The 26,882-nt window shown below is 40.5% G+C and overlaps 1 protein-coding gene across 2 annotated transcripts in view; it reads left to right on the top strand.

Moving 5' to 3' along the window:
• Vps41 (VPS41 subunit of HOPS complex) overlaps positions 1-26,882 on the top strand; it is a 164,398-nt gene that overhangs the window by 49,777 nt on the left and 87,739 nt on the right. The window contains exons 1-2 of one of the 2 annotated variants that reach the window (XM_039095720.2): positions 12,748-12,898; positions 18,087-18,161. In XM_039095720.2, coding sequence (XP_038951648.1) covers positions 12,815-12,898; positions 18,087-18,161 — 159 coding nt within the window. In that variant the 5' untranslated portion in view covers positions 12,748-12,814. Of the gene's footprint in view, positions 1-12,747; positions 12,899-18,086; positions 18,162-26,882 lie in introns of those variants that run through there. The other variant, NM_001399318.1, reaches the window with a different exon arrangement.

The following is a 26,882-nucleotide window of genomic DNA, read 5'->3' as shown; positions in this document are numbered from 1 at the left end:
CCCATGCTCATTTGGCATTTTAAAGCTGTGGTCCATCTCTGCCAGGACTGTGCAGAACCCAAAGGAGACTTACCGGCTTCTCACAGGGATACCTACACACCCCTCCTTGCTTATTGCTACGTTATCCTAGTAGTGAGCACATGGAACTAACAGCTGTCTTTCGCCACACGAGAGGTAATGGAACTGAGACAATGATGATGAGATGTAGATCTTGTAGAATTTTATTCAGCCAAAGAGAAAGGAAGGTTTTTGTTTGTGGTAGAATGGCTATAACTGGAAAATAGCAAATCCAAGTTCAGGAAAATAAATACTGCATCTTAAATATTTGAATCCTAGATTCTAATTTTCATCAGTATATCATCATGTAGGAGTTAGTGTGCTTGTACATTATGAAACTAGAAAGGGGTCTCCGAGAGGGGAAAAAGTTTCATAAAGGGGAATGGAAAGATGAACTGAATACATGCAACATGGAGTTAGAAAGAAGAGAGAGGGTTCAGGGTAGAAACATACAGCTAGGGAGGCACTGGTGTGTGCAGGAGGAGGCGCAACCAAAAGAAAGCATATATGAAAATGGCAAAGGGCAATGTAGTACTTTGTTTCCTTTGTATTAAAAAAGACTTACCCCAGTAAGGGGGGATCCTGCTTTGATTGGGGCAGAGGTTTTCTGGGTGGGAGAAACAAAGGAGGCTGTGCTTGGTGTATTCAAGCCAGAGATGCTGAGTTTAAAGGGACAGCTCAAAATCAAGACATCCAGAAGAGATAGATGATGTTAGGTTTCGTGCTTTGGTCTCTGTGAGGAAACTTTGTACAGGGCTGTCTAAATGGATAGAGGTCATTTAGGGACTGAGAGCTGAAGAGCCGTGTGCAAGCACTGGACCCTGAGGAAGCCGGAGCTGGAATAAGTGAGAGGCAGGTGAGGCACTGGAGCCCAGAATGGGCCCGAGAAGCTTACTAAAAGGGCAGTAAGGAAATAAGGAGGATGGGTAAGTAGACGCTCAGAAGAGTTCTGATGCTGGAGGGCATGTGGGCTGAAGGACATCTGGCTTTTGATGCTGTCAGTGCTGGAGATCTTTCCGTGAGTAGCTTTGCTGACCACATTCCAGCAGACCTCTTTTGTGTGGCAGTGAACTTGAGGAGTGGAAGGGAACACCATTCATTGTATTCCATGGAAGAACGATGCCCCAAGTTGTTGAAAACCTTTAAAAATCCTCATAAATATTACATTTATAACACTAATCGTTAAATTAGTTAATATTACAAGCACAGAGTAGGAACATAGGATATTTTCAACTTCTCTCGTATTTGTTATAAGTGCTAATTTGGCATCTGCAGTCCTTCCCCTATTTTTCATAATGAAGAAACACATGTAATAAATGTCATTAAGTAATTTTCTCCAAACAAAGATAGTGGGCTCATGTTTTCATAACCTTTTGGTGAAGGTGGACCTGGTGTGCTGGTAAACATGTCTGTTCTGTCAGTAGGATCACAGATTACAAAAGATTCCATTGGCTTTTTATTCTTTTGTTCAGCCGTGTTTCTAAGTATAAAACATGGCGGTCATCACTGAGGGAATAGAAGCAGTGGTCAGCAGGGGATTTGTTACAAAGCAACTAGCCAGCTACAGTGGTCAGGAAGAGTATTTGTTACAGCGTCAACCAGTTAGCTACAGGTCCTGACTATTTCATCCTCTGAAGTTCTTGGGGGAGAGCAGCTGGCGCTGGAGGCAGGGATGGCAGCCAGCATGAGTGACTCTGGAACAAGAAAGAGGATGGGTGACAGGGAATGTATGGGTCTCCTCAAGGACCAGCTGGAGCTTTTACATCCTCTCTTCTGTTTATACTGAGCCTGAATTTGGATCTTTTCTGGAAATAGTCACACAATGTCTCACTTCAAGATTGTCCCTGTTAAATCTATTATACCTATCTTGGAACAAAGAAGGCATTGCTGCTTGAGATGAAGTTAGATGGTACCTGAGGGTTGCAATTTTATCACTAAAGTTGGGCCCTTATGTCTTTAAAGTAAATGGGTGAGAAAATAAATGTTTAGTTTCTGTTGTGTGTATTTTGAGAGCACCTATAGTCAGGCATGCTCTCTTGGGCTAGCAAAGTCTGCATAAAGACCTTATCTTCCTGCAGGATATTTCACCAGTAAAAACAAACAGTAAGGTGATCTTTTCCCAGCTAGGAAAGTAGGGGCATTTGCTTTTCACACACGACTAAGGGGAAGTGGACTTCCCTGGTAACCATGAGGATGTTGGGTTCTCAGTAGTGTGTCTCTGAGAGCAGGAGAATGAAGGCCCGTCTTCTTTTCCTATTCATTCCACTCAGTGGCTGTGGGGATGCCTCGTTTGTGAAGGGATCAATTATCCATTTGTTAGTCAAAGGAGCCTTACAAATTATACATTAGCAAATTGATTTCTTAGGTTCACTGTTGGGGGACGACTAGCTTAAGGTGGGATGATGAGGAGTATCTGGGGACACAGTTGCCACTAAGAACCCCATTAAAAGCAGCTTTTGAAATGACCAAGGATTTATTCCTAATTGAAGAATGAGCATAATCCATACTAAGTGTATTCATCTCAAGTATTTTATGTTAGGTAATTGATTGTCCCATGAGGTGAACTTGTTAGAAATGTTGCCTTTTCTTTAAGAACTTGGCACCACATGTAGTGGACTTAGATTTAGAAGGTTTGTGCAGGTCCTTGCCCCCTCCTGTTTACTTGGACTTCTTTTTTTATTCCATTAAGGAAACATTTTTGTATGTTCTATGGTGTCAGCTTGACATTATTGATTTTTGAACAAACTCACTTATATTGTCCAGAATTCCAAATGTGTCTCCATTAGGAATAAAATTGTAGCTAATGGAAATTTCGCACAGCTGAGTCCATTTTCCTCTGCCTTGTTTTCCTTTGGTCCCTCTTCTTTTTCTATGTCTGTTCCAACATCCTGTCTTTTGAAAACATGTATCCAAAAATGTGTCTTTAGATACGACTTTTTCCTTTTCTCTGCTCTTAACTAAAAGGAATAAAATTACCCCATTCTGAAGAAATACAGGGCCTTGTGCTTCTGGGGCTTTGCCCGAGTTTGTAGGCATTGCCAGTCTTTGGTTTTTACTCTTTGCAGTTGTGGAAATGGCACAAGAATACTAGACCTTTGTTCCCGTGTGAGAGGGATGGTGATGGATGAGATGGCGGGTGCAGCCATTTACAGACAATTGCAGTTCTCTTGTTTGTTGTTTCTTACAGGTTACAGGATTGTTGTGCATCTGGTGATGGTACTGGTGATCACCAGCACTAACTGTATGCAGTAGTTCCTTCCCTGGTGATACTGGTGAAAACTAACGGTGATTGGCTTTCTATTGTTTTCATCAGCTTTCTACTTGGCCAGGTTTTAAAGATGTTTGTTTATCTTTGTGTAAGAACATACTAAATACTTTTAGAAAACTTGCAAAACATAGGCAAAACTGGGAATACTCTTGTGTATGTGGGTGTGGTGTTGTGCATATTTATATGCATGCTTGCATGTGTATAGGTGCACTTACACTTGGAGGCCTTGGGTTGATGTAATTGCTCTTTGATCTCTCCCCACCTTATTCATTCAGGCAGAGTCTCTCAGTTGAACCTACAACTCCTTGATAAACGTGGTTTGGCTGGCTGGCTGACTGGAGAGTCATGTCTGCTTTCTCAGGCACTGAATTACGGGTGGGCCGCTGTGCCTTCACAGCATTCATGTGGATTCTGGGCCCTAAACTGTCACTTTATCCACTGTGACATCTCTCCAGGCCCTTACCCTTGATGATATCTTTAAAAAGGAAAAAGCAGGTATATTCAGTGCTACTATTTGGGAATTTCTGTCTTTAATTATATAAATAATTAACACATACTTGAAAATGTGGTAAGATTTATAAAAACTAATAAATACTTACCTAGAGAGAGTCAGACATTGAGGTTTATGAGCGTGTCTCTCCAGACTTCCATGTCTGCTCATCACTGAGTGAGCAGCAGATAAGGGAACACAGTGTGAATGTTTATTACAGGGTACAATGGTCAGTGTTAATTACCCACTTGACAAAATTGAGGATCATGTGGAAGATAGCTTCGGGCATGCCTGTGGGATGTCTTGATTGTGCTGATTAAACTGAGAAGACCTGCCCACCATGGACAGTACCATTCCCTGCTAGGATCTTGGACTTCTGACAGTGGATACACTGTGGCCAGCTGCTTGAGTCCTGCTGTTTTGCCTTCCCCCTATACCTTGAGTTGTTAAGCAAAAATAAACACTTTATTCCTTAAGAAGTCAATTTTGTCTATGTATTTTATCCCATCAATAGGAAAAGAAACAAACAAACAGCAACAAAAACACTAAGACACACAGAGGAGACCCATGTCAAAAACCAGCCAAAGGTCAAAAGCCCCAGGCAGGGACAGCTGCAGTCGCAGAGCTGCCTTGTTCTGAGTTGTGTGTGATACACTCCCGCTACAGATGTGAGCTGAGCAGGAAGTACAGTGGAGTCTGAGCTGTGAAGGCTTCAGGATCTCAGCCTCCAGGTTAGAGCTCATTCTTTTTGGGTGTGTCATCACCCCCATTGTCAAGTGAAGGTGCTCCCCTGTTCTGTCAGCCCTCAGCAGCTGTGACACACATTGCTTCCCAGAAGCCAGGACAAATGTCAGACATATCTTCGAGGAAGCCAGATACTTCAAAGTATATTTTATCACTTATAATTACTTAGATTGCTTGCTTCTAGAATTAAATAACATATTTCTCAGTCCCATGCCGGAGAAAACTTGCCAGAGAAAGCACTTTTCTTGGTTTAATTGGGAATATATATTTTAAATAATTCTAATTCATATTCTAAAATATCTTTTAGAAAGGCTTTCAAATTTGGATTGTATATTTTTTTTAATATATCTTCAACCATCTAGATACTTTAAAACTCATTGCTGCTCCCATTCATTGTTTTAGTTCTTAGGTGTGAATTTGTTCATTTGCAGTATTTCCTTTGTGAGTTGACTGTTTGCTTTTGATTTTGGTGAATCAAGATTTCACATTTCTTCAAAAACCATTCTAAAGAAAACTTCAGGTGCAACAAACTACAACCCTTTTTCCTGTCTGTATGATGAAGATAAATATCAATCTACAGTTAAGCCTTTTGAATTATTTTGAAAGTTTTGAGATCATAGTGAGGAGGTAATTCTAGATTCTTGCTTGTGGAGTTTAAGATTGTAGTTTTTACTGGTAGATTTACTAACTTTTCTCTCCCAATTTTGTTTTAAGTAACCCAAGAACTATCAAATATCTGAATTCTTACTTTAGTTCATAGATTAAATAAATACCTTACTTTCTAAATGAGCCAGTATTTTGCCATTTGATCTTTTCATAGAAACACAGTTCATGTATAATAGAAAGGCACTCACTGAGAAGTTAGAGTAGACAGCACGTAACTCTGGGAATAAAAGAGTAAAGAATATTATGAGTAATGTCATACAAGATAAAAGTGAAGTGGGAACATCATTCAAAAGCCTAGGGAGAAGTGTGGTAGTGCCTAACTCGGGACATAGAGGCAGGAGGACTGTAAGGTTAAGTCCAGGGTGGATAATGTAACATGATTTGTCTTGAAGAAGCAAGGGCTTGAGGTGCAGTTCTATGATGGTGTGTTTGCCCAGTATATGCAAGGCCCTGTCTATGTTCAGTGTCAGCACCCCCCTTCTTCCAGAGTCTCTAGGTATTAAGTACTTTGCATCAAGATTATGTGGACAGAAATACACCTTAAAAGTCAGGTTCAAATTCAGCACGACGACAGCAAAAACACAACAATGTAGCTTAAGGCAGAGAAACAGACTAATAGAACCATGGCATTTTGATTATATTTAAAAGTTAATGGAAGCTTTAACTGCTAAAACCCCCTGAAACACCAAATTATAGGGAATATAAAGTAAGTATAAATTTATTTTAACTTCAAGTAGAAATGTACAAAACTATGCTGTATTGTGAAAATTTCATAACATTTTAAATTGCTAATGGCTGGATAAACAGTATCTATGGATAGTACTTAAATAATATAAATGTTATGGTTAAAAAATCTGTATACACTTTCCTGAGCTGCTTTTCTCAAAACTGTGACAAGTACCTACCAGACGCAGCTTACTAGAGGTCTATATTTATATTTATAGAGATCTAATGTTTATACTGGCTCACAATACAGAGAATACAGTTCTTCCTTCAGAGACGCACGGGAAAGGGAGATGTCGAGGCAGCTTGTTGTGTGGAGCCAATCAGAAGCAGGGTTGGAGCTTATCATCCACAGTCTACCTCCAAGGCACTTTACCTGTAGTTCTTATGTCCGAAAGGTTCCACAGCTTCCTCAAAACAGTGCCACCAGCTGGGGAACCAGTGTTGAAGCACATGAACCTGCAGGGGACATTTCACAGTCAAACTACAGGCCTGAAATCGAGAATATGAACTATCGTATTGAAGGTTACAAAGAACGTCATGTAACTACACAGAGCACGTTGTGTAACGATGTGGAATCTCGCCAGGGTTCATGATTAGGTGACTCTTCTGCTCTTCTTTGCTTTCCATGGGTTCAGTTGCTCATGGCCAACAGTTTATCTTCAGCAGTGGTTTTCACCCTTCCTAATGCTACTGCCCTTTAATACAGTTCCTCACATTGTAGTGACCCCACCATAATATTATTTCTATTGCTACATCATAAGTATAATGTTGCTACTGTCACGAATCATAAAATAAATACCTGTATTTTTCAGTGGTCTTAGGTGACTCCTCCCAAAAGCGGCTGTGACCCATAGGTTGAGAATTGTTGGTCTAAACATTCAATTGGGAATTCCAGAAGAACATCAGAAAAATGTAAACTGTGCATCGTTCTGAGAATGGTGATATCTTGTGTCACCTAGAGCATGAGTTAACCCTTACCATAGGTTGTATTTCATACTAGCCAACCCTTAGTTGCTCTGGAGCCATTTTGACTGTCAGATGAACCACCTCTTCCCTATTTTTCTAGATAGAGTTCAGTGCTGTTATCATTTTCAGTCATCCTCTGGGCAATTGAAATGTATATAGATAAAGGGACCTCTACAACATATTGCCATCCTCAGATATGAAGCAAAATAAAATGTGACTTTATTTAAAAAAATAATTATTAAATAGTTATATATTTTGGTCTAGATTATAGAAAATTTTAATGTTAATTAGAAAATATTTTATTATATAATTAATGAATAATTATTGAGCAATGTAATATGTCAGGACTTTAGAGTAAGACCATCAAGATTTTTTTCTAAGGCATAGAGTGAAAATTAATAAGAAATTAGTAAAATAGAAAACATTTACAATCCACAGCAAACTTCTGGAAGCATTGGGACTATTCCCCGTGTATCAGTAAGAAAGAAACTATTCCAGTGCAGTCCAGCTCAGTGAGCCGGTGAATCGATATGGCCGCTTACCGCGTCAGGAGTCATTCAAAGCAGCACCTTCATGGAGAAGACTACCTTTTCCTGGGTGAGGGCCCACAAATGTTGCATCCCGAGAGCCCTTGGTCCAGGTGACAGGCCACTCGGCCCATGAAGGGGGGACTTGAGGACTCTGGTAACGCCTTGAGCTTTCTCAGCCTTGGGGGTGTTGTTGGCATCTTCATGGTGTGAGCCTTCACTGGGAGAAGGGCTTCAGTCAGAGGGAAGGCAGCGCGGTGTGAGCATCGGTGCTGCAGAGGAGCTGCTCCACTGACAGGGGTCTGATAATGGCCAGCCAAGGAGACGACAGCCTTACATTCATGTCGGAGCACACTGCTCTGTGCGTGCCGTCATCTTTGCAAACATTTGTGTGCTGAACATGCAATTGAGTGCTGTTGTACACTTATCATGTTCAAAGCAGTGGTCTTGTTTTTAAAAATATAAATGATTCAACTACAACTAGAACATTTGAGTAGTCTGACAGTCATGGTGGGAAACATAAACACAAAAGAAAAAGCAAAGGCCAAACCTTGAAATAACTACAAAGATGATTATCCCAGTCATTTTAAAGTATAAATGGAAAAACTTAATGCTTGTCTTTTGAAGTAAAACTTTTTACAATATGAAGAATAATGTATGGTTGATGTGTATGGCGATGGCATGATGAAAAACATTACTTTATTCTATTCTAAAAATTATCCATAGAAACGTATGTAAGTGGTATAATAAAGTATTCACAAAGTAAATAGCTAGTAGTCCGTAGGGGTAGTGTATAGGCAGTTCTCAGAACTGTCTCCTATCCACCGTCCTGCCTTTTTTTGCTTTCTTTCATGATCCTCTTACTTCAGACAATTTTACCTATTTTTATATATTTTTGTAAATGAGAATGGATTGTGAACGTGAGAAGTAAAGAAAAGTTGCTTACTTTCTATCATGGCTTTTTTTTTATTAGATATTTTATGTATTTACATTTTAAATGTTAACCTTTTTCCCAGTTTCCCCTCTGGAATTCCCCTATCCCATCCCCTCTCCCCCTGCTTCTATGAGGTTGCTCCCCCACCCACCCACCTACCACCCTGGCATTACCCTATACTGGGGAATGGAGCTTTCACAGAACCAGAGGCATCTCCTCTCTTGATGGCCAACAAGGCCAATCCTCTACTACATGTGCAGCTGGAGTCATGAGTCTCTCCATGTGTGCTCTCTGGTTGGTGGTTTATTCCCTGGAGCTCGCGGTGTCTGGTTGGTTGATATTGTTGTTCTTTCTACGGAATTGAAAACCCCTTCAGGTCCTTCAGTCCTTTCTCTAACTTCTCCATTAGGGTCCCCATGCTCAATCTAATGGTTGCCTGGGAGCATCCGCCTCTGTATTTGTCAGGTTCTGGCAGAGCCTATCAGAGACAGCTATAATAGGCTCCTGTCAGCTTGTACTTCTTGGCATCTGCAGTAGTGTCTGAGTTTGGTTTCTGTATATAGGATGGATCCCCAGATGGGGTAGTTTCTGGACAGCTTTTCCTCCAGTCTCTGCTCCACACTTTGTCCCTGTATTTCCTTTAGACAGGAGCCATTTTGGGTTAAAAACTTGGAGATAACTGGATGCCCCCATCCTCCAATCAGGGGCCTTGCGTAATCTCGAGGTGGTTTCTACAGATTCTCCCTCCCCTTTGTTGGGCAGTTCAGCTAATCTCATCTCTTTTGGGTCCTGGGAGCCTCTTGGTTTTCTGGCATCTAGGACTTACTGGTGGCTACTATTCCCCAGTTCCCCACCCCCCATTGCTATACAACTCTATTCAAATTCCTGACCCTCTGTATATTATCCTTGTCTCCTCCCATACCTGATCCTGCCTTCCTTTTCCCCTCTTCCTCCTTTCTTCTTCCCAAGCCCCACCCACCCCCTACCTCCCATTAGTATTTTGTTCCCACTTCTAAGAAGGACTGAAACATCCTCACTTTGCTTGTCCTTCTTGAGCTTCATGTGGTCTGTGGGTTGTATCTTGGGTATTCCAAGCTTTGGGGCAGTAAGTGCATACCATGTGTGTTCTTTTATGACTAGGTTGCTTCCTCACTCAAGATGATATTTTCTAGTTCCATCCATTTACCTAAGAATTTCATGAAGTCATTGTTTTTAATAGCTAAGTAGTAAATACTCCATGGTATAACTGTACCATATTTTCTGTATCCATTCCTCTGTTGAAGGACATCTGGGTTCTTTCCAGCTTCTGGCTATTATAAATAAGGCTGCTATGAACACAGTGGAGCACGTGTCCTTGTTATATGTTGGGGCATCTTTTGGGTATACCCAAAAGTGGTATAGCTGGGAAGAATGGCAGAATCAGAAAGTTATCTTTGCATATAAGTAATTTTTTTTTTGGTAAACACATTTCCTTTTAGGAGTAGCGGGCTAGTTATTTAATAATGGGACTAAGTCAAATGGTAACCTTTTGCAGGAAAATATAATGATTTCTGGAGAGATTTAAGGTAACAATGTAGTTTATAAAGCAGTCACCATCTTGAAGAAAAAAAGATGACTTGGTATGTGTCTGTGTTAGTTATCTGGATGAATAAATAAAGAAACCTTCTTAAAAAAAAGATTTGGTTTTTTTTATGTATATAGTGCTTTGCCCTGAATTTATGTATGTTTACTTTGCCAGCTGCTAGATACACTGGAACTAGAGTTACAGACAGTTATAAATCACTGTATGAGTATAGGGACCAAATCCATACCCTCTGAAAGAGTGTGTGTGTGTGTGAGTGTGTGTGTGTGAGTGTGTGTGTGTGTGTGTGTGTGTGTGTGTGTGTGTGTGCATGTGTGTGTGTATTCAAGTACTCTTTTTTTTTTTAAACTTGAGTATTTCTTATATACATTTCGAGTGTTATTCCCTTTCCCGGTTTCCGGGCAAACATCCCCCTCCCACCTCCCCATCTTTATGAGTGTTCCCCTCCCCATCCTCCCCCCCTTGTCGCCTTCCCCCCAACAATCTAGTTCACTGGGGGTTCAGTCTTAGCAGGACCAAGGACTTCCCCTTCCTCTGGTGTTCTTACTAGGATATTCATTGCTACCTATGAGGTCAGAGTCCAGGGTCAGTCCATGTATAGTCTTTACGTAGTGGCTTAGTCCCTGGAAGCTCTGGTTGCTTGGCATTGTTGTACATATGGGGTCTCGAGCCCCTTCGAGCTCTTCCAGTTCTTTCTCTGATTCCTTCAACGGGGGTCCTATTCTCAATTCAGTGGTTTGCTGCTGGCATATGCCTCTGTCTTTGCTGTATTCTGGCTGTGTGTCTCGGGAGAGATCTACATCCGGCTCCTGTCGGCCTGCACTTCTTTGCTTCATCCATCTTGTCTAATTGGATGGCTGTATATGCATGGGCCACGTGTGGGGCAGGCTCTGAATGGGTGTTCCTTCTGTGTCTGTTTTAATCTTTGCCTCTCTATTCCCTGCCAAGGGTATTCTTCTTCCCCTTTTAAAGAAGCATTCACATTTTGATCATCCGTCTTGAGTTTCATTTGTTCTAGGCATCTAGGGTAATTCAAGCATTTGGGCTAATAGCCACTTATCAATGAGTGCATACCATGTGTGTTTTTCTGTGATTGGGTTAGCTCACTCAGGATGATATTTTCCAGTTCCGACCATTTGCCTACGAATTTCATAAGGTCATTGTTTTTGATAGCTGAGTAATATTCCATTTGCGTAGATGTACCTACCACATTTTCTGTATCCATTCCTCTGTTGAAGGGCATCTGGGTTCTTTCCAGCTTCTGGCTATTATAAATAAGGCTACAATGAACATAGTGGAGCACGTGTCTTTTTTATATGTTGGGGCATCTTTTGGGTATATGCCCAAGAGAGGTATAGCTGGATCCTCAGGCAGTTCAATGTCCAATTTTCTGAGGAACCTCCAGACTGATTTCCAGAATGGTTGTACCAGTCTGCAATCCCACCAACAATGGAGGAGTGTTCCTCTTTCTCCGCATCCTCGCCAGCATCTGCTGTCACCTGAGTTTTTGATCTTAGCCATTCTCACTGGTGTGAGGTGAAATCTCAGGGTTTTTTTGATTTGCATTTCCCTTATGACTAAAGATGTTGAACATTTCTTTAGGTGTTTCTCAGCCATTCGGCATTCCTCAGCTGTGAATTCTTTGTTTAGCTCTGAACCCCACTTTTTAATAGGGTTATTTGTCTCCCTGCAGTCTAACTTCTTGAGTTCTTTGTATATTTTGGATATAAGGCCTCTATCAGTTGTAGGATTGGTAAAGATCTTTTCCCAATCTGTTGGATGCGGTTTTGTCCTAACCACAGTGTCCTTGTATGCAAGTACTCTTAACTTCTGAGCCATCACTTAATCTCTAAGAAATATCTTAAAAGAGAAAATGTGAACAAGATTTAAACAAGCAGTTTATAAAGATCCAGATAATTGCCCAGTAGACTAAAGGAGAAGGCTTAAGTTTATTTGTATTCGAGGAAATGAATCAGAGAATATTGTAAAGTTTTTTTTTTCCTAATTGACTTTACATCCCATTCACTGCCCCCCTTCTGGTCACCCCCTTCCACAACCATTCTCTATCCCCCTCCCCTTCTCCTCTAAATGTGTGTCTCCCCGCCAACCCTCCATCCTGGGACTTCAAGTCTCTGCAAGGCTATGCGCTCCCATTGAGGCTAGAACATATCCCTCAGACAAGCAACAGCTTTTGGGATAACCCCCATTCCAGTTGTTCGGTACCCCACATGAAGACTAAGCTGCACATCTGCTGTACATGTGAGGAGGCCTAGGTCTGACCTGTATGTGTTCATTGGTTGATGGTTTAGACTCTGAGAGTCACAAGGGTACAGGTTAGTTCATTCTGTTGGTCTTCCTGTGGGGTTCCTTCCTATCGCCTCTGGGGCCCACAGTCCTTTTTCCTGTTCTTCCATAAGAGTCCCCAAGCTCCATCTATTGTTTGGCTGTGGGTATCTGACTCTGTCTGAGACAGCTGCTGGGTGGAGCCTCTGAGAGGACAGCTTGCTCCTGTCACAAGCCTAGCAGAATCATGTTAGCAGTTGGTGCTTGTCCATGGGATGGGTCTCAGTTTGGATAGGTTATTGGTTGAACATTCCTTCAGTCTGCTCTGTGCCTTTCTCATGGACAGGATAAACTGTGGGTTGAAAGTTCTGTGGTTGGGTCACTGCCTCCACTGGGGCTCCTGTCTGGCTAGAGGAAGTGGCTTCTTCAAGTTCCATATCCCCAGTGTAGGGAGTTACAGCTCAGGTCACCCCCATTGATTCTTGGGTGCCTCCCTTATTCCAGGTCTCTGTCTCATCCTGGAGTTGCCCCTCCCCTCCTCACCCCATCAGTCATTACGATTAAAGCTGCTATGAACATAGAGGAGCAAGCGTCTTGTGGGATGGTGGAGCATCTTTTGGCTATGTGCCCAGGAGCAGCATACCCGGGTCTTGAGGTAAAACTATTCCCAGTTTTCTGAGAAACTGCCAAATTGATTTCCAAAGTGGTTGTACTAATCTGTACTCCCACCAGCAGTGGAGGGTGTTCTGTTTGTTCACATCCTCACCCACATGATGAGTTTCTGATCGTAACCATTCTAATGGCTGTAAGATGGGACCTCAGAGATGTCTTGATCGGCATTTCCCTGAGGGCTAAGGACTTTGAACATTTCTAAGTGCTTCTTGGCCATTCGGGATTCCTCTGTTGAGAACTCTCTGTTTAGCTCTGTGCCTCATTTTTTAACTGGACTATTTGCGTTGTTAGTGTCTATCTTCTTTTTTGTTTTTTGAAACCAGAACATTTATTTTCTGAGTGATTGGAATCTTCAAGATAACTGAATGCTGCAACAGCTGCCCTCTTGGGTTTAGGTGTTGTTCCTTCACGGAATCCATGACTGAATCTGCGGTAGACAATCTTTAGGTGCCTCCTCCAACCAGTCCTGGTAGTGTTTTGTCTCTTAGTAGTGTCTAACTACTTGACTTCTTTGTAAATTTTGCATATTAGCCTTCAGTCAGATGTAGGGTTGGTAAAGATCCTTCCCAGTCTGTGAGCTGTGGATTTGTCCTATTGACAGTGTCTTTTGTTTTACAGAAGTTTTACAGTTTTTTGAGGTTCCGTTTATTGAGCCTAGGCCATTAGTGTTCTGTTCAGCAAATTGTCTCTTGTACCAATGACTTAAAGGGAATTACCCTCTTTCTTTGCTATAAAAATTGTTGTATTTTTTATTTTTTCCTGGTATAAAATGAAGTTTATTTGGGACGTGGGAAGAGGGTCTGGGGAAGAAAGTAGAGGCAGAGAAATAAGAGGACAGAGGGCAGAAAGAGGGAAGAAAGACAAAGAAAGGAAGAGGCAGGCTAGGAACATGTGGGGAAAGAGGAAGAAAATGGTCCTTCTGTGAGAGTTCATGTATCCGGTTTTATGTTGAGGTCCTTGATCCACTTGAACTTGAGTTTCATGCAGAGTGGTAAGACATTTAGTTTGTTCAGCACCATTTGTTGAAGATACTTTCACTCTTCTATTTTTGACTTCTTTATAAAAAAAAAATCATGTGTCCATATGTATGTGGGTTTATTTTTAGATCTTCAATTTAATTCCATTGATCAATGTGTCTGTTTCTGTATCAATACCATGCAGTTTTTATCACTATTGCCCTACAGTACATCTTGAGGTTAGGGATGGTGATTCTTTTACTGTTTAGGATTATTTTGGCTATCCTGGGTTTTTTGTTTTTCCATATGAAGTTGAGAATTGTTCTTTCAGGGTCTATTAAAAATGGTGTTGGAATTTTGGTGGGATTGCATCAAATTTGTAGATTGCTTTTGGTTATGATGGCCATTTTCACTGTTAATCCTACCTATCTATGAGCATGAGAGAGATCTTTCTGTTTTCTGATATCTTCAATTTATTTCTTCAGGGACTTGGAATTTTTGTCCTACAGATCTTTCTTTCACTCCCTGGGTAAGAGTTACACCAAGACATTTTATATTATTTGTGACTATTGTGAAGGGTATTGTTCCCCTAATTTCTTTCTCAGCCTATTTATCATTTGTATAAAGGAGGGCTACTGATTACTCTGAGTTAATTTTGTGTCCAGCCACTTTGCTGGACGTGTTTATTTGTTGTAGGATTTCTCTGGTAGACTTTCTGGTATTGGTTATGTATACAATCAGATCATCTTCAACTAGTGATATCTTGATTTCTTCCTTTCCAATTTTATCCCCTTTATCTCCTTTAGTTGTTTTATTCCTTTGGCTAGAACTTCAAGTACTATATTGAATAGATAGGGAGAGAATGAACAGGCGTGTCTTGTCCCTGATTTCAGTGGAAGTACTTTAAGTTTCTTTCCATTTAGTTTAATGTTGGCTGTTGGTTTGCTGTATATTGCTTTGATGTTTAGGTATATGCCCTGTAACCCTGATGTCTCTAATATCTTTAACATGAAGGGATGTTGGATCTTATCAAAGGCTTTTTCGGCATCTAATGACATCATTGTGTGATTTTTTTTTCCTTTCAGTTTGTTTATATGGTAGATTATGTTGATGTATTTTCATATATTGAACCATCCATCCTTACATCCCTGGGATGAATCCTACTTGATCTTGATAGATGATATCTTTGGTGTGTTCTTGAATTTGGTTTGCTAGTATTTTATTGATTAGTTTTGTGTCAATGTTCATAAGAGAAATCAGTCTGAAATGTTCTTTCTTTAGACTTTGTGTGGTTTAGGTATTGGGTGACTGATGCTTCAGAGACTGAGACAGTGTTCACTTTTTCTGTTTTGCGGGATAGTTTGATGAGTATTGGTATTAGCTCTTCTTTGAAAGTCTGGTAGACTTCTGCACTAAAACTATCTGTCCCTGGGATTTCTATCTTATTTTAATTTTTTGGTTGGGAGACTTAATGGCTGCTAGTTTTTATTTCTTTGGGGGTTATGGGACTGTCTTAATAGTTTACCTGATCTTGATTCAACTTTGATAAGTGGTATCCATCTAGAAAAGTGTCCATTTCATTAAGATTTTCCAATTTTGTGAAGCACAGGCTTTTGAAATAAGACCAGTGATTCTTTGAATTTCCTCAGTGTCAGTTATTGTGATACTATCTTTGTGTTTCTTGGTTAATTTGGCTAAAAGATTGTCTATCTTATTGATTTTTCTCAAAGTACCAGCTCCTGGTTTCCTTGATTCTTATATTGTTTCCTTTGTTTCTAACTGAGTGATTTCAGCTCTAATTCTGATTATTTCCTATCTTGTACTCCTCTTTGGTATACTTGCTACTTTTTATCATAGAGATTTCAGGTATACTTTTAAATTGCTGATATGAGAACTTTCTAATTTCTTTATGGAGGCACTTAGTGCTATGAACTTTCCTCTTAGCACTGCTTCTCTTGTGTTCCATAAATTTGGGTATGTCATGCTTTCCTTTTCATTGAATTCTAGAGTGTCTTTAATTTCTTCCCTGACCCAGAGATCATTGAGTATAGTGTTGATCAATTTCCATGAGTATACAGGCTTTCCAGTGTTTTTGGTTGTTAAGTCCAGTTTTAATTCATGGTGGTCTGATAAGATACAATATGTTATTTCAATTTTCTTATATCTGTTGAGGCTTGCTCTGTGATCTAGTATATGGTCACTTGGAGGAGGATCCATGAGGTGCTGAGAGAAAAGTTTTTAGATGTCTGTTGCTAATAGATTTGAGAAGATCATTGTTATACATTATAGATTTTTCCCTGTATTATTTTTAATGGATTCATGCAGTTTCTACAAGGTATATCCCAGTAAATTCCGTTGATCTGCTCTTGAGATGCTGTTGGATGTCTTAGCTACTTGGTGGGGCTTGGATCACATATAGAAACTGAAGCTGCATTTTTTCTTATGTGAGATGGAGACACTTTCCACTTTACCACTTTCCTCAAAGATTGGGTATCAGGTAAAGCAAATACCCCATTTGTGGGACAATAAGTGTGATCCAGAGACTGTTTGGATAGGCCCTGGCCCTTTTGGGAACAAGAATCCAGGGATAGACTACACAAAACTTGGCATGATGTAGGATGAAAGTCTAGTTCTAATGTGTAACTTGGCTATAGACTTCATCATGGAGTCTTGGTACACGTTGTTATATCCAGCACTTGAATTTAGATTTGTAGGTGTAGGATACACTGTTCCCTGGAATTTTCTGCAATGGGAAGATAATGTGATCTCTGTGTCTTTCAGTGCCATCATGTATGGTTTTCAAAGCCTTGATATGTGTTACTCTGACTGAAGGAATAAATTTTATTTTACTAAATTTTCAGTGATATAATCTTGATGTTTTCATTGTAACTCTGGTCTTTTTAATGGCTGAGCCATTACTCTGGCCTAATATAATTTTTGTAGTTACTTGTGGGCAGTGCTGCATTCATCAGAGGAAGGAAGGTCGTAGGCCAGACCCACCCATGGAGATACATTTAAGCCAATCATCACAGATGGTAGTTAATGTCCAGTGAGCCATCTCTATAGCTTATACTTGCCATGAGTAAAGTCGGTATAAAATGTTGTGTGATGGCATATCAGAACAGAAGATGACCAGCTTGAGGAGATGCTTATCCCCAGAAGTATGTGGCGTTGACATTCAGAATTTGGCTCAGCCTGGTAGCTCTGTGCTTTCCCAGGGCAGCCTTTCTCTGTCTTTTCATTTTCCTTCTAACTCTGCAGTACTTATCATCTTCAGTCCTTTTTTATACTCACACGATACTGTAAGGCTGCTGTTCCTTCTGCTGTGGTTTTCCAACATGGGCTTCTGTGTATTGTCTTGGGAGGTGGGTCACCTGTCCTCAGTGACCTTTCCCTTAATTAATAAGCCAAGAACTGTTAGAGCTAGCTGATTTTTCTTGGACAACCTATCAGAATGTTATGTGTAATGTAGGGATCCAGATGTGAAAGGTTTCTATAGCCAGAATACTTAGGAACTTGTCCCAGAAATTAGGCAGTATATAGCCTTTGTACAGTGCGAAGGTCTTGTTGTGCCCTGACCTTTCCTTAATGACTGTGAGACACTTTGCTGTTGAAGATTCAGCCTTCAGGTTTGTGAATTTCCCTTTATTGTGAACTGTACGTGTGTGCTGCTGTTGCTCACTGCTATGGACTCACTTTCCTCTTTATGGTTTGCTGCCTTGGAGCTTTGTAGAAGGTCCATGGAAGCTGTAGTTCTTCAGGAATCGAAGGAAGAGCTACTGTGTGATGCTGACAGTGGTCAGAGTTTTGACTTCATTAGAAACCCCTATATGTAGATTTTAGTAAATAAATGAAATGCACTTGTATTTAATTTTTGGAAAATACATCAAAAGCAAGATATTCTTAAATTGGGAATTATTTAAAGTTAGGGGTTACAAAATTAATTGATGTGATAGAGAAGTAACATTTTCCCTATGCTGCAAGTCTCTGAAAGAAAGCCTGTGGGCATCGTGGCTTTCTGAGTTCATGCTGTGTGTAGAAGCAAAGCTGTTTGGTTTATACTTTAGGAATGTTAACATCTTCATTTCAGGAAGTGAACCTTAATTCATGAAGCTGATAATTCATGTCATGTAAGTTTTACAGAGAGCAAAGACACCTGATCATTAATATGTTTTCCTAAAGTGGTTCATGCCAATTTTTGTTTGTTTTAAATAGAGTCCTGTGAAGATAAACCAGATCAGCTTGGATGAAAGCGGAGAACATATGGGCGTGTGCTCGGAGGATGGCAAGGTATGTGGGAAGTGGTCGTCGCTTCGGCAGCGAGTGCTAGCTTTTGCCCCCACAGCAATTGGATGTTCTCTGCTTACGTCACACCTGTGTGCAGAGAGCCTTGATTATTCTTTTTCAGTATTGGACTGGCTTTTGATTGCTCATAATTAAAATAAAATATATTTTGCCCAAATGTGCCTTAGGAAAAGTAATTACAAGAATGTCAATAATCTAACTAGTATTAAGCTGATTAACAGCTGTGGCAGGGTGACGTGTCCCCCTTAATCATTACTGCTATGCCACTTTGACTTCTGTGACTAGTCTGCAGTTCCTTCAAGACAGTAGTTTAATGCTTTTCTGCCATAAATCCACAAAATTGGATTTTGTGGGCATGATTTCTGTGGGCTGGTGGTTTTCATTTTAACACACAAGTTATGAATGTTACTGTTGAATTATAGAATCTTTTGATAAGCAATCATAGTTTATCAGAAGAATAAAGTGTCTTACAATGGCCACATTAAATAAATGTAAAATCAATATATGTACAGTTTTCTAAAACCCTGGCACCTACTTCCTGAACCGAAGACATACATCATTTGTGCAGTACACAGCTAACAACGATCAGTGCTTCTTGCTGATGCTGTGCTGTGACATTTAGTGGCTGTGATGATTGATTTTCCACTTGCAAGAATATCTTCTTTGTTTTTAAGTCGACGGAAGTCTTTTATAATGTTGGCATGCCGTGATAAAATCCTAACACAGAGTATCCTAGCCACTGCATGAAAGTAAATGTTTAAGAAGAGAATGCATTAAAAATCATTATATAAGTTTATGAATTTCTTAGTGAATAGAAATCTCTTCACCTAATTTTATACAGTTTAAGTTCTCTGAATTCAATGGGCCATTAAAGTAAGTAAATAAAAAACAGTATACTCAGTGCAAAAGAAGTTACACCCTTTTCTATCTATCAACAGTTAAATGCAAGCTAATACCCATTTGTCTGTTAACCAGAGCAACACAAAAGCTTCACCTCACCCCAAAAGTCTTTTGAAACACAATTAAGGATGCTACTAGTTTTGAGAAAGTACTATCAAAGGTCATGGTGCCTTGTGAAATTCTGAGATGAATGTACGTGTGTGTGTGTGTGTGTGTGTGTGTGTGTGTGTGTGTGTGTGTCCCCAGGGGACTATTGGTTTGTGTGGAAGTGGAAAAGAATCATCGATACTGTTCAAACATCTTTGTGCATATATTTGTAAAGAAAGTTAATCTAAGTTTTCTTTACTCAAAGGCCAGTTGTTATTTTTGCACTTACAGCAGATAACAGTTTCTTTAAACTAACTGAGCAAGTAAGAAAATTCAGTTTTTAATTAGAAACATTGGTTAGGGATTCGAGCACTTTGACTGTTCAAGAATTATTAGTGATGTGTCAAAGTCAAGTCTTTTAATTATTCCGTCTGCTATGCACTGTGATGGCCTGTGGGTTCCTATTGCCCTTTTGGCAAACACTATTCTTTCCTGGTTTAGAAAAATGAATATTTGTCTTGTTTTTGTAGTTCTATGGTTTATTTTAAAGTGTTTTTTCATATCTATTAATAGAACTGTATAGAAATCTCCCAGTACCTGTATTTATGTAAATCAGCCCTGAGCAGAAGCCAGTGTTGTGAAAATTGAGAGACTGTATAAAATGTTGTACAAAGTGATTAATTATTGTAAGAACAGAAGGACCCGCTTCAAGGTCAACTCTGTCTGTGAGTGGCTATTTGGCTTTTGCTTTCATTGACTTATTAATAATGACTTATATTCAGACAGCTATATTTGTTTCACTGCTAATTTTTAATACTTGTATTGGTTTTTAATGTCATCATTCTGATAGTTGAAATTTACTCATGTATTCAGCCTGGGTTCAGTTCTTTCTCATGACTTCCCAGTGCTCAGCTTGTGAGGTAGGAGGTGTACAAAGTGTCTCTGTTGGTACCTTCACTTTGGTGGCATGAGTTGTAGACAATTTTCAGGATTTAGTTTATTTTCTCATTTGTGAAGGATGCTTTCATACAGTGCGTACAAAACAAATTCTGAGTTGATAGAGTTTTTCTCAGATTTTAAACATAATGCTCTCTTTATTCTGACACTTTGTAGCATACCTGCTGTCAGCCTGTTTTTGCTCTTTAAGAATCCTCTAAAAATAACTCTTGTCCTTCATAACTCTGAATCTAGTAATAACAAAACAAAAAAATAATGAAGATGACCTTTGTTATTTGGTTGCTGTGTTACATCTAGTTCTTATCTGTTGTCATTAATTTCATCTGGAGCATACTACCTCCTTTTGATCCATATAGTAAAGTAGTGTTTTCATTTCAGGAAAGTTTACTTCAGTTATAATTTTGATTATTTCTTCAGTTCTATTTGTTTTTATTTCTTCAAAGAAATTCAATAATATGAAGCTAGAGGCAGTATTGGCAGAGGCAGAATATAGCTGTGCTCCAGCTGCCTGGGCCGCACCTCACTTGCTGCCTTAATCTCGGTTTCCTGGTCTCCCTGGTATCTTCTTTGGATGGGTGGTGTGCACAAAGGGAAGCCCGCACAGGAAACTTGTGAACCCCGGCTCTGATGTATACCAGTTATCTTTATTTCCAGACTTTCCTTTCTACTCCATTGCAGTATGAACTCTTCCCTGCTTCCATTATTCTGCCGAAACTTTTATTTAGGTAGCAGGATAAATGGATGTTCACTATCTTAAAAATGCATAGCTTCTAAGAAAAATTGGATGTATTGACTCACTCCTGGCATACTTATTTTGCTATCACATTGGTCTTGTTCTTCTGTTTCTCTGAGGAGGGCAAGTAACTTCTTGTTTAATTGGCTTTTCTTCCAACATTATTTTTTTTCCTTTGGAAGTGAATGTGTTTGCCATTTTGCATTCTTAGTTTTTCTTTCGGTATAAGGCAGTATGGTCTAGGGATTCAGTTTTGAATTACACTGCTGTGTATTTATGCGTTGTTAAGTAAGCTTGTTTTCTCCCTTCTGAGCCCGTTTGTCTCCTTCTTTGTAAATTAGGATAATAATACCTAGTCCTGACTACTCTGGGGACTCAGTGAATTAGCTTCAGCCACTTGGGTTAGTCTGTGGTAGAGAAGACCCATGTGGTAGCTATTAACTGCCCTTTTAATGGCAGTCACCATCACTCTCAACATCACCCTGTTGTAGCTTCAGAGATGTGTTTCCTCTTGTGGAAGTTTCCAAATAGCCTTTGGGTTTTTCTTTGGCTTCTGTGCTATTAAGACATGTTTAAATACGTTGTTTTTTTCTACTTTTGAGTCTTTGGAATGGTGTTCTACAAATTTTAAGACATCAAGTATATTTCTGTTTGTTTGTTTGGTTTGGTTTTGGTTTTGGTTTTTTAACTAACTGGAACTGTGTTAGCAAACAGATTCAGTTCCTGGCAGACCCTTGAAAAGCCTGACTTGATATTCTTGTGGTTTTGAAGTTTCTTGGCGAGGAAAGCATTTATTTATCTGTGTTCAAGTCCATCATTGAGTGAACTTAGATCAGGAACCTTGAGGTAAGAACTGAAGCAGACACCATGGAGAGCACTGCTTACTGGCTTGCTTCCCAGCTTGCTCCTCATGGTTTTCTCAATTAATTTTCTTGTATGACCCAGGTCTACCTGCCCAGTGTTAGCACTGTGTAGAGTGTGCTAGACCCTCTCCTATCAATAATCAGTTCCCCAAATAGCCCACAGACATGCTCACAAGCCAGCTAATGGAGGCAGCTCCTCTCTTGAGGTTTTCTCTTTTCAGGTGACTCCTGTGTGTGTCGAGTTGACTATATCTAGCCAGCATTGGAGATATTATAGAATCACTTTCTTATACCCAAAAGAAAGGCCCTCAGATGAACTAGATCTTTGACTTGAGGAATTTGGTGAAGCTTTTCTTCCCACCACTTTTAGTCTCAGATGTTATACATTGATGAACAGGGTGGACAGTAGTAATCTCTCCTTTTCCTGCCCAAGATAAATGAAGTGCCAGAGCCCCCTTGGCCTACTTCCTGACCTGCTGCTGTCGAGCTGCGAGGGCAGGCGGTACAGTGCTTTGGCTATGTTAATCACAGCTCCTGGGTATGTGGTGGTAGAGTTGACAAATTGGTAGAATTCCATGCTAAAGTTAGTCACCTGCCCTCATTCATAAGCGCAGGTAAGGCATGTCCGTCCGTATCTCTGTGAAATTCATGTGGCTCTCTGAGTGTTTAGTTCATGGAAACTCGTGTAAGACTTTTCAGGAGAGTCACTCTAAGCCACTTGTTAGAAATTCGTATTCATTCATCCATTCATATTCATTTTTCTCTCTGTATCTCTCTCATTGTTTCTCTGCCTACCTCTCTCAGTCTCTCTCTCTCACTCTCTCACACACACCCTCCCCCCACTCACACACAGTACAAGTTTTTGTGACAGGTTGTTAGACTGCTATGGCAAATACCATTTTCAAAGAAAACTTTCTGTGGTGACCTTTAATTTTATGATCTTTATCTCAACTGATCTTTCTAGAAGTCAATACTCTAGGCTATCATTGACCGGGTTCCCTTTATAGATTAGTATAATCTTCAGTGACCAGTAACCAAACAAATAAAGAATACAGAGAAGAGAAGGGGAACTGCTATGTTAACTCCAGTAGTGTAACTTGTGAGCTCATAGCTTAGGACATGACATCACTGAAGGGAAGCACAGCATCTGTCCTTAGTTTTACAGAAGACTGTAGGACTGTCACTGACACTGTTGAGATGTCACTTATGAAGGCATAGGAATTTCCCTGTGTTTCTTTGTGCTCCACTAATAGGACACCTGGGATAGTGGTGGTGTCATCTTGTTTTTAAGAAAGGGTCTCATTCACCAGTGGAAGGGGAAGCCCTGGGTCCTGCTAAGACTGAACCCCCAGTGAACTAGACTATGGGGGGAGGGCGGCAATGGGGGGAGGGTTGGGAGGGGGACACCCATAAGGAAGGGGAGGGGGGAGGGGGATGTTTGCCCGGAAACTGGGAAAGGGAATAACACTTGAAATGTATATAAGAAATACTCAAGTTAATTAAAAAAAAAAAAAAAAAGAAAGGGTCTCATTGTAGCTCAGACTGGCCTGGAACTTGATATTCTCCTGCCTCAGCCTTCCAAGTACTAGTGTTAACAAGTGTGTGGCTAGCCTTACCCAAGGTCTCAGCTTCCTCCTTCTTCAGTGGTTTCTCTTTTCAGTGTTCTTTAGGAAGACACTCTACTTCTGAGGTTTGTCAGGGACACCCCTGAGGCCAGTGCCTATTTCCTAGGAGCTTGTTTGGCTTTGTCCCCTTGTGTTTGTCACATCTGGCTTCAGTCAGTAAATCGGCTCCTGTAAGGATGCAGTGCTGGTCTTCAGGGATCATTCAGGGCACACCCAGCTTCTAAGTGGTACTTATCTCTAGTCAGATGAATACCCTCTTTCCTTTATTTCTCCATTGAAAGCTCTCTTAGTTCAGACGCAGACTCTTCACCCTTCACAGTCTGACAGCCAGCTCTCCAGTGTTGGTATCCTGTTTTACTTCTTGGTTGATATTAAAACATACTTTCCTTATTTGCAGATTTTACATAGTCCAGCATGATATTATCCTACAGCAGCTTTGGTACTTTTGGATTCTGATCGTATCTCATGATTTTAGTAATCCTAGGCAGGGCTTTACATTATTAACAAAATTGTCTCTTGAACAAGCGCATTGGGGTGGACTCAGGCATCCCTAGCAGCAGTATAGAGCAAGATCTTCAACCCACATTGGGTATTATCAGTTGCGACCATTACAGATATCACTTCAAAGAAAGAAATGTAGTTTGTCTAAGGTGTCCTCAGGGATCTAACTACTTATCATCAGAGGTGAGGCCTGTTACAGGGTTAGAGTTGTTAATGGGTTGTAGTAGTATCTGACCACAGACTGTGTTGGAAAGATGTTGTGCTGGGAAGGAAATAGATGGAGATAGGAACTTTCTGCATGCTGGTTGAGCAGGCATTAACACTGAGCACATCGCTAAGGGCCCATGCTGATTTCTAATATTACCATGCAGTGATACAGAGCCTACCTTGCTGTGTGGAGACTTGTGTCTCTATCAAACTTACCCTGGTACAGTAAAGGCCTGAGCGCAATGTTTGCTGAATGCAGTGCTTGACTGATCCTGCTTCAGAATCATCCGTTTCAGAAATGTATAAAGAGGAAGTGCCTTCATACCCTGCCAACAGTGAGAGCCAAGGTAGCAGTGGCACATGTTTGCCATACCTGGAATCCATTTTGAGAGAATCCATGTGTCTCATTATGTCATGCTGTTCTTGGGTTCTCAGACAATTAGCAGGAATAACAGCAAAGATTTGCTTATTCGCCTCAAATTAACAATTCTCCTGTTTCATCTTCCTGCTTGCTGGATTATAAGCTTGGGCTTGGCCACCATACCTGACTCGGAGATTCTATTTTCTATGTTAATTTGTCCATTGAGAGAATTCTCTGTTTGAAGCTTGGGGAATGAATCATTCATTTACAACTTATGAACATTAAAGCAAGAAAAACATTGAGTTTGCCTAGTCTTTATGAGTACAAAAAATGAATTTGATGTTTAAAATATCATAAAAAAAGCCTCATTTGACTGTGTTGACTTAATAAAATACTATTAGACTGGGCAGTCTTTAACAACAGAACATTATTTCAAACAACTATGAACATATGAGGATCCTGGATTCAGCATTTGATAAGGATGTCCTCCCTGCTCCCAGAGGACACTGTCACAGTCTTCACTGATTTGGAGGATACATTAGTCTCCTTAGTGTCCATAAGCCGGCAGACAAATGTGCCTACTTTGCTTCTTTTATTCCTTTTATAATGGTATACAACTCCTCAGGGAACATCCTGTAGAAGGCCTTCCTCCCTGATACATTACATTGGACATTGGATTTCAACAGAAAAATCTGAGGGATACAATCATTCAGACCAAGGGCATATGCAAATGACCTCATGGTTAATTTCCACATACGTAAAGAAGTTCTATTAGAGACCAGAAAGAGAGCAAATCCATCCCAAGTGCTGGGGTAGTCAATAATGGTCCTAAGACCATCATTAGTTCTGTTTCTGTGATAACTCCTACACTTCTCGTGCTCTTCTGGTAAGATTATGAATTCATTAGACTCAAACTGTTGGGGCTGGAGAGATGACTTAGAGGTTAAGAGTTGTTGCTCTTGCAGGGGATTGGGTTCAACACTGTGATTGATGGTTTGCATATGCTGGGTCCAGGGAGTGGCACTCTTGGGAGGTGTGGCCTTGTTGGAGTGGGTGTGGGCTTGTGGGTGTAGGCTTTAATACCCTTGTCCTAGCTGCCTGGGAGCCAGTATTCTGCTAGCGGCCTTCACATAAATATCTAGAACTCTCAGCTCCCCCTGTACCATGTCCACCTGGATGCTGCCATCCTCCTGCCTTGATACGGGACGAACCTCTGAACCTGTAAGCCAGCCTCAATTAAATGTTGTCCTTTATAAGACTTACCTTGGTCATGATGTCTGTTCACAACAGTAAAATCCTAACTAAGACAAGTGCCCAGTACCCACATTCTGGCTCCCAACCATCTGTAACTCCAGCTCCAGCACATCTGATGCACTCTCTTCTGGCTTCTTCCAGCATCAGGCATCATGTGATGCACGTACAATGCATTTCAGCCAAAACACTCATAAACATTTAAAAAGAATCTTAAATAAATGAAAGAAGTCTATTAATTATGTTTGTCCATTAACTATCAACATAATTATAACCTGTGATTTAACATTCCCACCCCTTGTTATATGGGATTCACATATGTATAAGTTAATCAGGAGATAAGGGAAAGATGTGTGCAGAAGCACTATTCATCAAAGTTCTGATCTGGTGCCAGAGCAACTGGTGGTCAGTGGGAGAAGAACATGAATTGTGACACAGTCACACATTGCCGCATTCACAAAAGTGACAGACAGCCAATCGCTACAGCATACAGAAAGCACACAGGGGCACTGCTGAGAAGGGCAGCAGTGGCCTCGCTTGTGCTCCCCTTTGTGTGAGACTTAAAGGGCAGTGTGGCTTGTGCACAGTGATAGGCGGCAGTGAGATTCAGGGTGTCATTCACTGAGAAGTACAGTAAAGGAGCTCCTTGGGCTTAGTTTCTTTTTGTTATTCTTCTTTCCTTCCTCCTTTGTTCCCTCTCTCCCCTTCCAGCCTCTGTTTCCCTCTTCTCCCTCCCTTCCCCGTCTCTTTTCTTTCTTGCTCTCTTTCTTGGCTTTTTCCTAGGCTGGACTCACTCTTGGTCCTGCAGCCTCAGCCACTGAGTATAAGAAATACACTGACAGCTGTCTGGGTGAGAGTTGAAGGGTCAGGTTTATGTCACAAATTGTGTCAAGCTAAGAATGTGTGATTTGTATCCTTTTATGTTATACACATTAGACCTAATTATGTTTTTGTTGTGTTTCTGCTGTGACTGATTGAAAAGCTGGGGAAATATAACTGAATAAAATGGCTTAAGACAGCTTGAAAGTAAACAACACTGCTGAGGGGCAACAGTGTGGCATTTACACATAGAGCAGATTCAGCATAAGGTTGGGATGGATCTCACTTCGGTTATTCTCTTGCCATATGGCTGTGTATATGTAGAAGTGTGTATGTGTGTGTACATGCATGTATATGAATGCGTGTGTCTTCATGCTTGTATGTGTGTATACATGTGTGTGT

Source organism: Rattus norvegicus, chromosome 17, assembly GCF_036323735.1.
Source record: "Rattus norvegicus strain BN/NHsdMcwi chromosome 17, GRCr8, whole genome shotgun sequence".
Classification (NCBI taxonomy): Eukaryota; Metazoa; Chordata; class Mammalia; order Rodentia; family Muridae; genus Rattus; species Rattus norvegicus.
Note: the sequence above shows the minus strand (reverse complement) of the source record. Positions and strands in the feature narration are given on the sequence as shown.